Consider the following 16925-nt stretch of genomic DNA (forward strand, 5'->3'; position numbering starts at 1 on the left):
GCTGCAAATAGTCAGGTAAAGATGGAGACATTCCCACTGGCTTGACTGCAGAGTCGTTGTGGTGACTTTGGTAGGAACATCTCAGTTGTTTGCAGTGAGGAGAGGCCAGATGGGAGCAAGTTGAGGAGTGAATAGGAGGTGAGAAGGTAGAGACAACTTCTTTAAGAAGGTTGCATCTCTGGAGAGGAGACAGGGGCACATGCGCGGTGGGGAATAATTGATTGTCTAAGATAAGAGTGACTTGAGCACAGTAAATACTTACGGAAGCATCAGGTAGATAAGGGAAAGGTTGGAGATACAGGAGAAAGAGAGGAGGGGAGACAGATGGAGTTCAGAGGCCAGGAGAGGTGAACCAAGCCCTAGACCAGTGGTTCACAAACCTGGCTGCCCATATTAGCATCACCTGGAGAACTTTAAACAAACTGACACCCAGGCTCTGCCCCCCCAGAGGTTCTGATATAAGTGGTCTGGAGTGGAATCTAGCACTGGTATTTTTTTTAGATCTTTGAGTGATTCTAATGTGCTTTCAGGGTTAAGAACTACTGTAGTAAGTATTCAATAACTATTTGTTGAATCTTTTTAAAAGTTTTGTCGATCAGTTGATTAGTTCTCCTTAGCAACAATGAATGTTTAATCATTTGCAGAGGATGTTGTGAAGAAATATAAGACAGGATACCTGCTCTCAAGTGGCTTGCGATTCCATAAGAGAAATAATAATTTTTAGTATGTATAAGTGCTAATTTAGTGGCACAACACTTGGTAGGGTAATATCAGTTCTGTGTGGTCAGCTGTCAAGGGGAAGATTTTGGCCTCAGAGAAGGTGGAACCTAGGTAAGTGGAGAAAAAGAAGGGTTTCACATGCCTAAGACAGTAATCATTACAATCCTGTTTCTTGAGGACATCCTTGGTACCAGCTACTTTACATACATTATCCCAAATATTGCAACTATGCAAGATAGTTATACATCATCCCCATTTTACAGAGGAAGAAACTAAGGCTCAGGGAATTTAATATCAAGGCCATAGCTAGCAATAAGTGGCAGAGTCAGAATTCAAGCCCAGGACTGACTGATTCCAAAGTCAGTATCATTTCCACTGCAGTTTACTGGGACCAGTGGCTTCAGGCTCCCACTTACTATTCGGTACTGTAGTCTCAAGATGGAGCAAGTCATCTTCAGCTGGGACTTTTTGGTCAAGGCTGTTTGTGCAGGTGAAGTTCACACACACATCCATCATCAGTCCTCCTGGTTCTCAATGTGGGTGTTGATGAACCACCAGCAGCATCACTTGGGAACTTTTCAGGAATGCAAATTTTCAGACCCCTTCCCAGATTTACTGAATCAGAAACTTTGTGGGCCAGGCTTAGCAATTTGTTTTAAGAAGCCCTCCTGGTGATTCTGATGCAGTTTAAAATTTGAGAACCAAAGTTTGAGTCCCTACTTTGTGGATATAAATCAAGCCCTCAATTTGCTGTTGTGGCTAGTCCCTGAGTATCTGTGATATGCAAATGGAAAGAAAGAACTGGGGGATTCTAACCCTGGAAAAGATTGTTACCTGAATTCCAGCAGCCTAATACTCTCATTGAAGAACTCAGATGTTATGAGCAACATCTGATAGGGTGAATGAGTCCCAGTTCTACGACAGTGTATTGATTCCAATAAAGGATAATTCATTAGTCTTGGGAAATATGTCATGGTGTTTTCCTCTTCGCAAATTAAAAAACTTGGCCAATCCTAGAGAAAGCAAAACAATCTCCCAAGCAAGTTTCACAGGGGCCTCAAGATGCAACCCTCATGAGATTGTCTGGTTTGCCTCAAAAGAACTTCTGATCATTGACACATTTCCTGTTCGGTCATTGACAGGAGGAAGTGATCGGAGATTTGAAACCAGGCACTGAATACCGAGTAAGCGTGGCAGCTTACAGCCAGACTGGCAAAGGGCGGCTTAGCTCTCCTCGGCACATTACCACTTTGCTCCAAGGTAAAATGCGTTCAATTCATTAATAGTAAGAAAGTGATGGGTACTATTCATTCATTCCTTCATTCAGCATATCAGTGAGGACCTACTATGTACCAGGCACTGTGCTATGCTAGGCTCTGGGAATTCAGTGGTGAACAAAAACAGGCACACAGCCCCTGCCCTCTCAGAACTTAGTGGCGTGGGTCAAGACATTATCTAATTAATGTGTGGCCGCAGATAGTGAGAAGTGCTTCCCATAGTGCTGTAAGATCTTCTGTTGTAAGATCCGATATAGGGGTGCGATAAGGATTCCCTGAGGACATGACTGCTAAGTGGAAATTAAGTAAGTGGGAGTTAAGAAGGCGAGGAAGGGGAGTGGGAGAAGAGATCTTATAGGCCAGGGGAATCCAACAAAGGCTCATTGAGGTGGTACTGCGCTGGACACTGGGGGACAAAAGTGGCTTGAAGACATCGTTGCTCATAGGAGCTCCTTGTGGAGGGAGAGGCACGTGGTAGGCAGGTAGATCCAGTGCATCCGAGGTCTGCCCAGCTGGCTCTGGAAGCGCTCAGAAGGAGCACGTTCTCCACCCCAAGGCTCAGGGAGGGTTTCAGAAAGAACCGTATCTTTGGCCCAGTTTTTGAAACCTGCATAGGGTTTTGCTAGGAAGAGAAAGCAGAAAAAATATTTCTGGCCGAAATATTTTTGGCTGGGAAATAAATATGAAAGCCTAGATATGGAAATAGTAACAGCAGTTACCTTGGGGTGATAGGATCATCCTACATCTTTACCCCTGAGGCTTTTTCCAAATGTCCTACCATTGGTATGTATTCTGATGATAGGGGGCAGGAAGAGATACACAAAAGAATTGAAAGTAAGTGACAGTAATGCTAAGCATTTAATTTTCCTTGTAGGTAAATTTCAATTCCGAAATGCTAACAGAGGTTCTAAAGGGTACACATCATTGTATGTCCTGGGGTCGATAGTCTGGACATAATTTAGTTGGATTTCCAGCCTGGGGTGCTTGAGGAGAAGGGAAGACCAGCTCTCATTGACAAACCTTCCATGAATCCAGTTGAGATTCCAGTTGTGATTTTGTGTGTGTGTGTTTATTTGGTTTGGAGTTTGAGGCAGTTCTGAACAGAGATGTTTAGGCTGTAGAAAGCATACATGTTTTTTTATACATGAAACCCCTCCAGCAGCAAAGACCACGGCCAACTCTAGTTGTTTGCTGTCCTGCCTAGATTCCTGCCTGCTTCCAGTAGCACCTCAGCAGCTGCACGTCACTGTGGTTTCCGATTCCGAGGTGGCCCTATCTTGGAAACCTGGAGAGAGTGAAGGAAGCTCCCCTATTCAGTACTATTCTGTGGAATTCATCAGGTAAGTTAGTGGGTCACATTCCGAAGCCAAATGTACTGACCACAGTCATTCCAAACACGATAGAAGACTCCATTGCCTGTGAATTTAAGAGACGACAAAGGCTTGGAGGCCTATATTTACACTCTGACTTGGGCCAGCACCTGTCCCCAGCCCTCTTTGATGGTGGGTCATCTGGCTGACCTGTCTGTACCCACCTGACCTCTTCCCCACTTCCCCGCCACAGTCAGACTGTCCTAGGCTCTGAAAACTCCCGAGGGACCACTGCCAGCCTGCCTGTATTTCACACTCAAAACTGGCCTCCCTGGCTTTGAAACATTGTGTCTGAAGTATATATTTGATGGTGACTTTTCTCGAGGGAGAGGAAAAAAAACCTTTAGTGCAATGCATTGTTGCCTTTGCATCCGTATTGCCATGGGGCAAGTTTCTTGGTTTGGTTTCAGCTTTTTTCTCTTGTCTACCTCTCCAGCTCTCGTATTCAGCTTATCAGAGGTAGAAGCTTATCAGAGGTAGAAGAGTTGATTAGAAGTTCTTCTAAGAACTTACAGATGTAAAAACATGTATTCTCAATGCTTCTATGTAATTTTAAGCAAGAACAAAACCAAAAAAACACCCACCCAACCAATGAGCGAAAGTAATTCCCCATCTAGGGCTCTTCCTCTGAACTCTAGTTGCAGTTGAATTTTGAATTGAAGCACCTAGTTGATGAAACAATGTTGTTCGCTACATTAAAGGTGATTGGGTTTGTCTGAGGCCAGTTGCTTCATGGATTCATAAAGAGTCTTGTTCAGAACCTCATTCCTTAGGCTCTCTAAAGCTGGGGCAAAGGATTCTGCCATGATTTGCTTAGCTCTGCTTCTGTTTCTTGACTTCCTAGCCTATTTTTTGGTAGTAGAAAACAGATATTTGTTTCTTCAGAGAAGTACTGCACTGAGTCTCTTTAATGCTTGAGTACAGAGCTCGTTTCAGGCAGGACTTATTGAATTGCAAGTTGCAGAATCTTGAAAGAAGATGAGACCGTAATGTATTGGCCCCTTTGAGTGTCAAGTCCTGTGACAACTCTAAATTTGGGGAAGACTAGCTCCATATCACATCAGCAGTCTGTCTCCATCCATCTCTGTGCTATGCTCCCCCCTTTATTGGCTTTAGTTTCAGGTTCTTCCAGTATAGTGGCAAGATGGCCACCAGGCACTGAAGGCTTGCTGTCTACTAGCTCAGCTCCCCACTGGAAAAGAGTGGCTCTTTCTCAGTGGACCCAGTAGAGTCTCAGTATTCATTCTAGCTGGCCAGGCTCTGGTCCCTCTTCATTAGCTGTGCCAATCACTGCGGCCAAGGAGAAGAGTACACTGATTGGGCAGACACTCGTCATATTCTGAGCTCTGGAACTAAAGACTGGTGGGTCATTCAGGCCTGAAGTACACAGATTGAGAGTTCAAGAGGGTTGTTTCCTCAAAGCGAAGTTGTGCAATTAATGGAAAAGGGAGGAACAGATGCTGGGAAAATTAAAAAATAAATAAATAAAAGATGCCCCCAGCCAAGCTCCAGACTAATGCCCTTCAGTGAGGATAATCTACAATCCTGTTGTTGAACAGATTTGGTAGGCAAAGCCCGGAATGTGCCTGGAGTAGAAAAGATTCTAAGCCTGGTTCCAATAGTAGTTAAACTGCAACAGTGGAAAGTCCTAAAACTTCAGCTTTCTCATCTGTAAAACTTGGAGTGAAACTTAACATTTCTAATTTACTTGTCTAACATCAGCAAAGCAAAATGTAATACTTTAAAATTTTGAAAACTGGGCAACGTTTTTCATAGTAGCCCAGCAGGTCACCAGTGTAACCCTCAGCAAAGATGATGGTTATCATTTACTATTTTTTTTTTAACATCTTTATTGGAGTATAATTGCTTTACAGTAGTGTGTTAGTTTCTGCTTTATAACAAAGTGAATCATTAATTTTGTGGTAAAACATGTATTTCTTTTTTAAGCTTCAGTCTGGCATATTGGTAAAAGGTGGAAACTGCAGTTTCTTAACCTGTGTGTACAACTGAAAGTAGAAAATGAGAAGGATTGAGAGCCAGAACTGGAAGGGAGTGCTTGCTGCTTCTTCTACTGCCAGCAGGGGCCCCTGTGCAAGTCACTTCGCCTCCGTAGTCTCAGTGCCTCACATAGTTTAGGGTCCCCAAAAGGAGAGCGTTTTACAAGGACTTGGGTGCAAGTAGTTTATTTTATTTGGAAGCAGGAATGAGAAGGTTGGGAGAGGGATGGAGGACATATGACTGTGTGTTACAGAAGTCACTTCTGCAGGCAATGGGGGCCTCTATAGGGGCTTAATTCTATGGAGATCTCTCTGGAGCACACAGAATTCCTCTCTAATTTGCCTATCAAAAAGACAAGAGCCGGGCTTCCCTGGTGGCGCAGTGGTTGAGAATCTGCCTGCTAATGCAGGAGACACGGGTTCGAGCCCTGGTCTGGGAGGATCCCACATGCCGCGGAGCGGCTGGGCCCGTGAGCCACGGCTGCTGAGCCTGCGCTTCTGGAGCCTGTGCCCCGCGACGGGAGGGGCCGCGATAGTGAAAGGCCCGCGCACCGCGATGAAGAGCGGTCCCCGCACCGCGATGAAGAGTGGCCCCCACTTGCCGCAACTGGAGAAAGCCCTCGCACGAACCGAAGACCCAGCACAGCCAAAAATAAAATAAATAAATTAAAAAAAAAGACAAGAGCCATTTACCTGCTGGCTTCTGTCCTCTTTTTGTTGATTGAAAGTTTCCCCCAGGGGTACAACTTCCCACCCGTCTAGGCTCTGCTGGCCCTTGGATTAAGGAGGCAGGTCCAGGGAAGAAGGAGGGGTGATGTGAGCACAGCGTGTGCTTGAGGTTCGATGCTGGCCTTGCGAGGCAAGTTGGGCTCACATGAAACTCTCCACATGACAGCCGCAGCTGAAATCAGAACTGGGAGAAGGGGAGGTGACACAGGCCCCAGAGGCATTGACTACAATGTCCTTACAATGCAAAATATGGGTGATAACTTCTTCCAGCCTTATAGTGTGTCCTCATTAGGAGGATCAAGTGAAATCACATATGAGAAAGAGCTTTCTACAAAGCTCTTTTGACATCTACATGTCAAAAACCAAGCTAAGGAAAAGGAAACAAACAAGCAAAAAAGCAAAAACCTTATACACGTGTAAGGTATATATGGGTGTTATGTACCTACATTTAACAATTTTAATTCTTCTCCAACAAAAATACATCTTAACATTCAAACCTCTAACATTTGAGGGGCTCAGACCCCAAATTCTTAATGTATAAGTATTTTAAAAGTAGATACCATTTTAACAAACTGTTAAATATTTTTTGTATCTGTTTATCTTAATGAATATAACTCTACAATGTCCTGGAGACATTGTAGATGTCTTCATATTTAGAACTCTTGGATATCTCGGTGTTCCAAACGGAACATGGTAGAATAAGGAAAGCCAGCTCCTGGTTCCAGCCCCTATACTAGGAATTCTGCTTCTGCTAGCTCTTCCAGAATATGTAACCTCGGTCAAGTTATTTTATCTCAGGACTTCCATTTCCTCATCTGTAACATCAAGTTAATGCTACCCTCATAGCAAGGTTGTTGCTCATAGTCTGCATAAAGTGTTTATACATAGTAGACATTCAATATCTGTTTCTTTACTTCCCCCCCTACCACTATTTCCCCTTTACAAAGAAAGAAATTGGGACTCAATTGCTTAAGTTGCTTTGCCAAGGTGAAATGACTGGTTAGGGACAAAATTAAAATTAGAACTGAACTCTCTCGACTTCCAGCCCAGGGCTCTTTCTACAAAACCCTATGTCCCCTTCATGTCTGTGATCCACCTTCAGAGATGGAATCCTGGACTCAGCCCGCCCGGAGCTCTGCTGGCTGAGGAAATGGGAAGCCTCATCTTAGGCTGCTGTTTGCTGTTATTCCAGAAGGAAAGCTCTCGCAGCTTGTTGTGGCATTTAATGTTTGGCTGCAAAATAAATCCCCACATTAATTTGTAAACATCTCAGAGTCTATCCCATTTCAGTTGAGAGCCTGAGGATATGTGTTTAAAGAGAGCTTTCCTGGGCTCTAAATCAGAAACTGAAGTTCATGTGAAAAGCTTTGGGGGACCTACAGTTATCTATTTTTCCCAGGGAGGTCTGTTTAATGTTTAACATTGAATTCTTTTTGCCCAGATACCTACCGTGTACACAAACACCTGTGACAGGTCTCTGGGTGAGCCAAAAGTGTCTTTTCCTATCCCAGAGTCAGGCCTTTAACAGACCAAGGCTAGGACATTGTAGAAATCAGTGTATTGCCAGAAGTTATCCTCAGATTTCACCCATCTGAATGTGAAGTTCTTGTCTGAGTTCTGTCACTGGAGGATTAGGTTCCAGTAGGTGCTTATTCATCAGTTGCCCTTATTCAGTGGGGATAATGATGTCAAAGGCATTGTTGGGAAATAGTCTCAAAAAACTTTTAAGGAAATATGTAACTGGCTAATAAGAGATTAACCTGAAAAATTACACTAGACCAGGGTATGGGGTACTGACTGTGTGTTTGCTAGTTTTGTTCATATTTTGGGTGGACATTCCATGTGTTTGTGATGCTGTCTTAGGTCAGGGGCTTCGGACCAAGCAAATTTTTGTTCTTCATCCAGCTTCTACCTCCTGTAAAATGGAGGATTCCCACAGGGTGAGCGTCTTGAAAGGATGCTCTCCATGATGATTGTATCAGAGAGGAGACTTGGTCTCTGGCTCAGGCAGGATGAGAGTAATCTTCATAACGTCTCCCAAAGTCGGCCTGGGGACGATTCATCAGCTTCCTTATTTACAGTAGATTTTAAATTTTTAATCAGTGTAGAAAAGATTTTTTGAAGAGGCAAATTCTAAGTAAGCCTGCAGGCTGTAACATATTTTGCAATGTTTTTAAAACTTTTTCTTCCTGCTTTTCTAAAACAGAAAAACCATGCATTCGAAGTAGGAAGAATATATATGTATATATTTTTTGCCTGCTGTTGGATCTTCGTTGCTGCACGCGGGCTTTCTCTAGTTGCGGCGAGCGGGGGCTACACTTTGGTGCACGGGCTTCTCATTGTGGTGGCTTCTCTTGTTGCGGAGCACGGGCTCCAGGCGCGTGGGCTTCAGTAGTTGTGGCACGTGGGCTCAGTGGTTGTGGCTTGTGGGCTCTAGAGCACAGGCTCAGTAGTTGTGGCACACGGGCTTAGTTGCTCCATGGCATGTGGGATCTTCTCGGACCAGGGCTCGAACCTGTGTCCCCTGCATTGGCAGGCAGATTCTTAACCACTGCGCCACCAGGGAAGTCCCAGGAAGAATATTTTATTTCTAAAGTGATACTGAAAATTTCTTTGTGGGCAGCAATCTTAGTGTTCATTAAAATAAGAACCAAGCATAAATATAGCTACCTATGTTTTGAAATATTTTGTCTATAAATATCTGAGAAACTTTCCTCCTTCGGCCTAAGAATTTCCCCAGGGTAAGTGCTTTTCTCATAAGTGAAAAATATATACTATGGTGGCAATGAAAACCCAAAGGCCTGGACAAATAGTCCTTACCAGTAATGTTTCAATTGGGGTGCTGTGTTCCATATACGCTATCTATCAGGTTGGTTAAAGGTGAAAATAGTTTTCATTTAACTTACCTATACAGTTAAGTCCCCTTAACTGTAACATATGAATGAGTTAACATATGAATGAGTTAACATATGAATGAGTTCCGTTCTGAGACCACATTTGTAAGTCCAATTTGTTCGTAAGTCCAACAAAGTTATCTTAGGTACCCAGCTAACACAATCAGCTATATAGTACTGTACTGTAATAGGTTTATAATACTTTTCACACAAAGAATACATAAAAAACAAACACAAGAAATGAAGAAAACATTTTTTAATCTTACAGTACAGTACCTTGAAAAGTCCAGTAGTACCAGCTATATCACTGCTGCTTTAACACTTGCTTCCGGACATCCTGGGCTTGAAATAAAGATACTGTACTACTGTCTCTATACAGTACTGTACAGTTAAGTACACAAAAGCACAACCACTTGTAGAGGATGCACGCATGTGACAACGTATGCCAGACACATGAACTAACTTACATGATTGGACAAGCAAACGCATGTTCGCATCTTTGAAAGTTCCCAACTTGAAGGTTCATATGTAAGGGACTTACTGTAGTTTTTCTGTAGGTGTAACCTGATTGGTTAAAACTGCTTCAGGGTTTTGTATTGTCAGTTGTTGGAAAGGGCAGATTAAAGCTTTCAGTGGCTATTTTTAATAAAAAGTCCACCAAGGCTAATTTTGGGTGCATGTGAAAGTTCAAAATATTTCTGTGTGTTTTAGGGACCTAGGTAAAGAAATGATCTCTAAATCTCAGCCCAAGACACTAATACTAATAAATATGAAAGAGCAATGCTTCCTTTCTTTTCCCTTTCACACCTTTCTGCCTAAATAATTCCCTGGTCCCTTGCAGATGCCTTCCATAATAAGACTTGCAAAATTCATCTTCACGCAGAGCTGCTTTTAAGCTGATTGCAATGTCTACACATTGGTTTTACTTGAGAATCTCAAGGTCATGCACACCTGGGTGGTGCATTGAAATTATTATTTCAAAATAATTTTGAAAATTATTTTACAAATTGATATTTTTGTCAAAAGTCATCTGTCTTTCCATCCCATCATCAGCCTACAAGTAACAAATGAATTTAATTAGTTTCCTCCTAAGAAGTGAACCTGCAAAGGCTGTTACTGAAATGAAGATCAAGTCTGGGATTCAGAGCAGAAGCTGAACGGATTATGGATTTTCCTTGAACAGTTTTAAGGGATGATGTGATATGACTTATGGTCAAGGGCACAGGCTATGAAAGTTAAAGAAATGTTTCATTCAGAATCGAGACTTACAGTCCAATGCTTGGTATCATCTCTCAGGTTTAAGTTTGTCCAAATGTGGAATCAGAAGACACAGCTCTGAGCTGGCCTCTAATCTTGGGGACAAATGGCTTGATTCCAGTTTTAAGCTTCCTTACATATGAAATAAGGCTGGATTGCTTGACCTCTAAAATCTGGTGGCTCTGATTTTCTGTCCTCGTGACAAAGGTGAGGAAGTATAGGCGGTTTACTACACAGGGCTCTGGACCTAGCTTCCTGGTCCAAACCTTGCCTCCATCACTTTTAAACCATAAGATTTTAGTTGCATTATTTAACTTCTCTGTCTCTCAGACAGAAGAATGGGGATAACAATTTACTTACCTCATCGAGTTGTTGTGAGATAAAGTGAGTTGATGCACACAAAATGCACAGAATAGCACCTGTTATACAGTAAGTGCTCAATCAATGCAAACTGTTCTTATTAAGACTTTTATGACAGGTCTTTCCTGCTTTCCTTTATAGCCGTGTTCTTTCTCGGCTAAAGGTCTTTATGCTTGCTATACTCTGCCAGGATATATCTTCTACTTCTTTACCTAGTTAACTCTTGTTCATCCTTCAGTTCCCCTGCTTAAGTACCACTTCCTCCAGGACGCCTGCCCTGAACCCTGCCCCCACCTCAGACTAGGTTAGGTACACCTGCAACATTTACTAGCAACACTCAGCACACTTGTAGTTAATTACTTGTTCGAAGTCTGTCCTCCTTGCCAGGCCATGAGGGCAACGTCTTGACTTGCTCCCTTCTGTGGAATATGACACCTACATGAAGTAAACATAGCACGTGTCAAGTAGGTGCTGGAGAACATTTGGATACAGGCAGCCATGTGATTGAATCCAGAGAGTGACAACAACTAGCTGCCACCTTGCGCAAGATCCTTGACCTCTCTGAGCCTTACTTCCCTTGGCTGTAAAGTAGGGATGATAATAGTGGATACCTCGGGAGGGTTGTGAAGATAGATAGATGTCTGTACAGTACTTAGAAGAGTGGCTTATGGAAGAATAGTTTTAAGTGTCAGTTCTTTTCCTTACCCTGAGCCCCATGGTAATGGAAGTGTATTGCCATACTAGTCACAGGAGATTGAATGAATCCTTTATGGCTAATTTCCAAGGCCACAGCAGTAATCAATATCATTCCTTACTAACTGCAGAAATAAAAGGCAGACAAAATCCAATCTGGATCTGTGTGCACGTCCCCTTTCCTTCCCCCCGACCCAAAGTTACTTATTGCTTTTGTTTTCTCATCATAAAAGGGATAGTGGTATGTGGTAAAGCTTCAGATAATACCTAATGTATAAGACTAACTTGAAAGCTACCATTGCAATTTTATTTCATATTGAATGATAACTTGTGTTTTGGAGCCCTTCATACCTGCAAGTGAATTGCCGACTTTTTTCATAGCGTTTTACTAGAACTTATAGCAATAACTGGGCAAATGGCTCCAATATTTAACAGTGATGTAGCCCTGTGTTGGTTTTCCTGCCCCCCAAGATTATAGAGCTTGATATATTTAAAGAATCGTTCTTACACAATTAATCAATTTTGAGGAGAATGGGAAAAAACAGCAACAAAAATCTCCCTTTCTTTTCAAGAAATTGTTTAGGAAGTTGTGCTGTTTTAAGTATAAGCCTTCCTTACAGCCAACAATAGAATTAGAAATAAGCAAGAGTGGGCTTGTTTGGGTGTCAGCTGACATTTCATATTAACAAGTGGTGTTTTGTGAAAAAGTCCTTTTTCTTTTTTTTTTTTTTTTTTAAGTCTTTTTTTTTTTAATATTTATTTATTTATTTATTTATGGCTGTGTTGGGTCTTTGTTTCTGTGCGAGGGCTTTCTCTAGTTGTGGCAAGTGGGGGGCCACTCTTCATCGCGGTGCGCGGGCCTCTCACTATCGCGGCCTCTCCCGTTGCGGAGCACAGGCTCCAGACGCGCAGGCTCAGTAATTGTGGCTCACGGGCCTAGTTGCTCCGCGGCATGTGGGATCTTCCCAGGCTAGGGCTCGAACCCGTGTCCCCTGCATTGGCAGGCAGATTCTCAACCACTGCGCCACCAGGGAAGCCCGAAAAAGTCCTTTTTCTTACCTTTAGTTTCCAAATTGAAAATCTCAGAACCACTTTCCAGAGTGGTATGTAGTCCCAGAAATTCTGGTAGCCATCAAGTTCCTCCATTCAGGCTCAAATGGAAGGGCGATTCTGAATGTTTTTGCAGAAGTTTGACCTACAGTTCTACAAATTGATCCCTTAAAGCTTCAATCCCTCCTACCATGAGCTTTCCTGATGTAATCCCTGGTCAGACTGATGGGAGTTGACACAAATTGAATTCTTGTGTACCAGTGCTGGGAGCCATTTGTAAAGTGTAAATGAAAGTGTGCTCTCCAGTTGCCCCGTCAGGGACAGACTGCCAGCTGAGTTTATCATTACCCCATTCTATCCATCTGTTTATCATTTGGTTGGGTGGAACCAATTCATAAATAAAGAAATACGGCTGAAAGCTGCAGGCCAAATAATACATCTTTTCTTTTTTCTTAACTGTGATTACTTAGTGGTTTTGGACTTTCCTCTGCAGTTCATTTTAGTGTAGAGCAAATCCTGCATAAAACCAAGTCTGTAAAATTGAGAGAGACTTGGAGGCCTTTCCGAGCATGAGGTTTTCTTTCACTCCTGTCGTATTTACCCTGGATAACTATGGGATCTTAAAGCAGGGTGCTTAACCTGCAGTTTGTGGATCCCCAAGGGGCTCATGGATAGACGACAAGGGGTCCCTGAACTTTGGTTGGACAAAAATTACGCTCTTAGTTTTACCGACTGAAATGTAATGTTTTCTTCAAATATGAATGTAATCAACAAACTGCAGTGGCATTAGCAATTCCTGTGACTTTGTCACCGTTAGAATCACAGATATGTTCTTATCCCATTACAATTGTTGCACGTATCTCAAAATACCATTTATGGTTATCATTACTATGAAATTAAGTCCATTGCTAAGTATTGTTATTTAATGTGTTAATGAAGAAGTATCTATATTAATATATCATTATTTTTTATTGTTTTGGTAATTGTTTCTAGTATAACCGGTTTCCTGTGTGATCCTATGCATTTAAAAATATTATTCCAAGAAGGGATTCACAGATTTCCGCAGACTGTCAAAGTAGCACAAACAAGGTTAAAGACTTTTGTCTTAAACACTTTTTTTTTTTTTTGGCTGTGTTGGGTCTTCGTTGCTGTGCGCAGGCTTTCTCTAGTTGTGGTGAGCAGGGGCTACTCTTCATTGCAGTGCGTGGGCTTCTCATTGCGGTGGCTTCTCTTGTTGCGGAGCACTGGCTCTAGGCGTGCGGGCTTTAGTAGTTGTGGCACACGGACTCAGTAGTTGTGCACGGGCTTAGTTGCTCTGCAGCATGTGGGATCTTCCCGGACCAGGGCTCGAACCCGTGTCCCCAGCATTGGCAGGTGGATTCTTAACCACTGTGCCACCAGGGAAGTCCAAGACTGTTGTCTTAGACCAGGGGTTGGCAAATTTTTCTACAGGGTCAGGTAGTAAATATTTTGTGCTTTGCCAGCTCTATGGTCTTTTTCTCAACTATTGAGCTCTACCATTGTAGCAGGAAAGCAGCCTAGACAATACCTAAACAAACAGTTATGGTTGTGTTTCAATAAAACTTTATTTACAAAAACTGGCAGGCAGCTGAAGTTTGCTACCCCCTGGTTTAGGGCATTGTGTTATTCCCAACGTCTAAGTTTGAAGATATTTTAGTTCAGCTCAATTCACCCTTTACTGGATACTTACTGTGTGCATACATTCATCCAAACATGTACGTATTGAGTATCTTCCACGTGCAAAGCGTGTGCAAGAGATTTTGGGGTGAATTAGCTATTGCCTCTGCTTGGAGAGTCCAGTGGGTAAGACAGGTGAGCAGAGTCCAGAGCTGTGAGTGCTGCGGGCAGGGGTGGGGGCCAGGGACTTAGAGGAACACAACCTTGACATCTAACCCAGTTTTGAAGGAATCTGGGAAGGCTTCTTACAGGAGTTAAGGAAGACATATCAGCAATAGCCAGGCACAAGGGGAGGGAGGAAGCAGCGTGAAAAGACTCAGGCCAGAAGAAGCTACTCAAGCAGTGGCTTGGAGGCAAAAAGATAATGTTCTTGGACTTGCTTAGAAGTCTGGAGCTCTGTGTAGTGAGAGATAAGGCCGGGTAGGTAAGCAAGGTTTGGAGCAGGAAAGCCTTTATGAAGGATCTCGTGTTTGTCCTGACAGGAATAGGGAGCTATGGGAAGGGTTAAGCAGGAAAGGAATTGATAGTATTTGCATTTTGAAAGATCACGCAGACATTCCAGGGAACACAGAAATGAATAAGACAATCAGCATGTTAATGAGCTCACAGCCTAGTAGGGAAGACAGAAATGTAAAATTCCATTAGAAGGTGGTATATTCAGTGTAATGGTAGAATCAGATTTAAGCGGTAGGAGAGTCCAGATAAGAATCTTTTCAATTCTGTGTCTGAAATGACGCTTAAAGGAATAACATGAAGGAAAATATTGAAGGATGGAGCCTCCAAATGATCCAAGGTCCTCCAGAAAACATTAAACCATGGAACGCTAGGCCCCATACTGAGGGAGGGAGGACACACATATCTCTGGTTGTACTGTAATTAGGCTTTTGGTCCGCTCCATCTCAGGCCTATAGAGTGGCCTCCACTGTCAAGGCCATTCTGGATGTTCTGTGGATCCCCTAGAGGGCTGTTTTCTGCTCCAACGAGTTCCTCTCTCAGAAGTATTTTCTTAGCAGGATTTAACCATTCCTAGCCCAGTTTCCTAGTTAATGTCTGTAACATGCTTGAATATCACTCCCCACCTCAGCTTGAACTTTCTGGAGAAGGGGTTCTCAACCCATGGGCTCATTAGAAGGTAAAGAAATCAGCTGAGGGGGTCCTGACCAACAGGTTTTCAAAAGTAACATGAAACAGAAAAGAAAATATCAGAAGGCATCACACATAATAAAAATAAGAATTATCTCGTGAAACTTGTGTTTCTGCTGTGTGTGCATATTTGTGGTGTGTACCGGGTCACAATGTTCGATGTATGTCTTATTGTGGATGATTCACAAATGTTGAAACACAGTGCTGTAGAGAGTGATGTATCTAGAGCATACTTGGAGTTTAACAGGCTGCATTTCCACTTTATGAACATTTATCTCTAAGTCATAAATTTGTCTTCATGGTTGAAAAAATCTGTTTTCTTTATTCTCGGAGTTTTAGAGTTGGAAGCACTATCTAAGGTATTCTAGAAGAAAAACTTCTTGTCCAGTGTTTTTCAAATTACGGGTCACAACACTTCAGTGGGTGGTGAAATCAATTTAGTGGGTTCTTATCAGAATTTTTAAAAAAAGAAGAAAAGGGGCTTCCCTGGTGGCGCAGTGGTTGAGAATCTGCCTGCCAATAATGCAGGGGACACGGGTTCGAGCCCTGGTCCGGGAAGATCCCACATGCCGCGGAGCAACTGGGCCCGTGAGCCACAATTACTGAGCCTGCGCGTCTGGAGCCTGTGCTCCGCAACAAGAGAGGCCGCGATAGTGAGAGGCCCGCGCACCGCGATGAAGAGTGGCCCCCGCTTGCCACAACTAGAGAAAGCCCTCGCACAGAAACGAAGACCCAACACAGCCATAAATAAATAAACAAATACTTAAATAAAAAAAAAAAGAAGAAAAGAAAGGAAAAGAAGGGAAAGAAGAGAAAGTAGCAAAGTGAATAACATAGTAAGGAGAGTAAGGATAAATATTTTTTCTTGAAACTTTTCTTTCAGCTTTGTACCCACATGTGAGTCATATACATATAGTATATATATATGAATAGGTATATTGGGTTGCTATACAAAAATGTATTTCTTACTGTGAGTTGAGGTCAGAGACATTGAATGAAGTCCAACCTCTTACTGTGTTCAGGAAGTAGCTGGTTACATTTCTGATGGATGGCCACCCAACTTCTGCTTCAAGACAGCTGCCGATGCAGAGCTCAGCCATTTCGTGCAGTTGCCTTTGTTGTCAACCACTCCTAATTGCCATCAAAGGGTCTTCTTTATAATGCACTGCCATTGGCTTCCCTGTAAGGAAACATTGGGCCTCCTAGTCCAATATGGAAAACACAGAAGGCATCTTCACCGTCTTCATTTGACAGTCTATCTCTTATCTAATGACACTGGCATATGTTCACTATATCCTCTCTACCCCAAGCCAATTAATACCAGCCCTTTGAACTCTGCCTCAAGTGGAGATGGGTCTAGAGCACTTCTGCCAAGTGATCAACCTAGAAAACCACTTTTTCCTAGGATATGGACACTAGGCCTTTTCAACAGCAGGTAGTCCAGAGAATTCATATTGAGTTTGTGATCAGTGCCCCCTGCCTTCCCCATAGATCTTTGCCACACCAGGTTTTCTCTGCTTTATTTCTATGCCATCAGCTTTTTAAAAAACCTAATATAAGATTTTACATTTATCATTTGAGTTGGTTTTGCCCTTGTGTTTCTGCACACGGAGGTCATTTTGACTTTTTATTCTGTCATGAATGTCTTGTGAGGTCACGTTCCAAGCAACTATTTGCATTTCCTAAAGTTCTTCTTTTTCAGATAGTTTGTTAGTGTATATAAATGGAACTGATTTT

General features: G+C 42.7%; 1 protein-coding gene across 1 annotated transcript in view; it reads left to right on the forward strand.

Moving 5' to 3' along the window:
• EGFLAM (EGF like, fibronectin type III and laminin G domains) overlaps positions 1–16925 on the forward strand; it is a 169227-nt gene that overhangs the window by 59881 nt on the left and 92421 nt on the right. Inside the window, exons 5-6 of the mRNA XM_007192187.3 lie at positions 1863–1980; positions 3202–3337. Coding sequence (XP_007192249.2) covers positions 1863–1980; positions 3202–3337 — 254 coding nt within the window. The remainder of the gene's footprint in view (positions 1–1862; positions 1981–3201; positions 3338–16925) is intronic.

The sequence above is a fragment of the Balaenoptera acutorostrata genome, chromosome 2 (genome assembly GCF_949987535.1).
Source record: "Balaenoptera acutorostrata chromosome 2, mBalAcu1.1, whole genome shotgun sequence".
In the NCBI taxonomy this organism is placed as follows: domain Eukaryota; kingdom Metazoa; phylum Chordata; class Mammalia; order Artiodactyla; family Balaenopteridae; genus Balaenoptera; species Balaenoptera acutorostrata.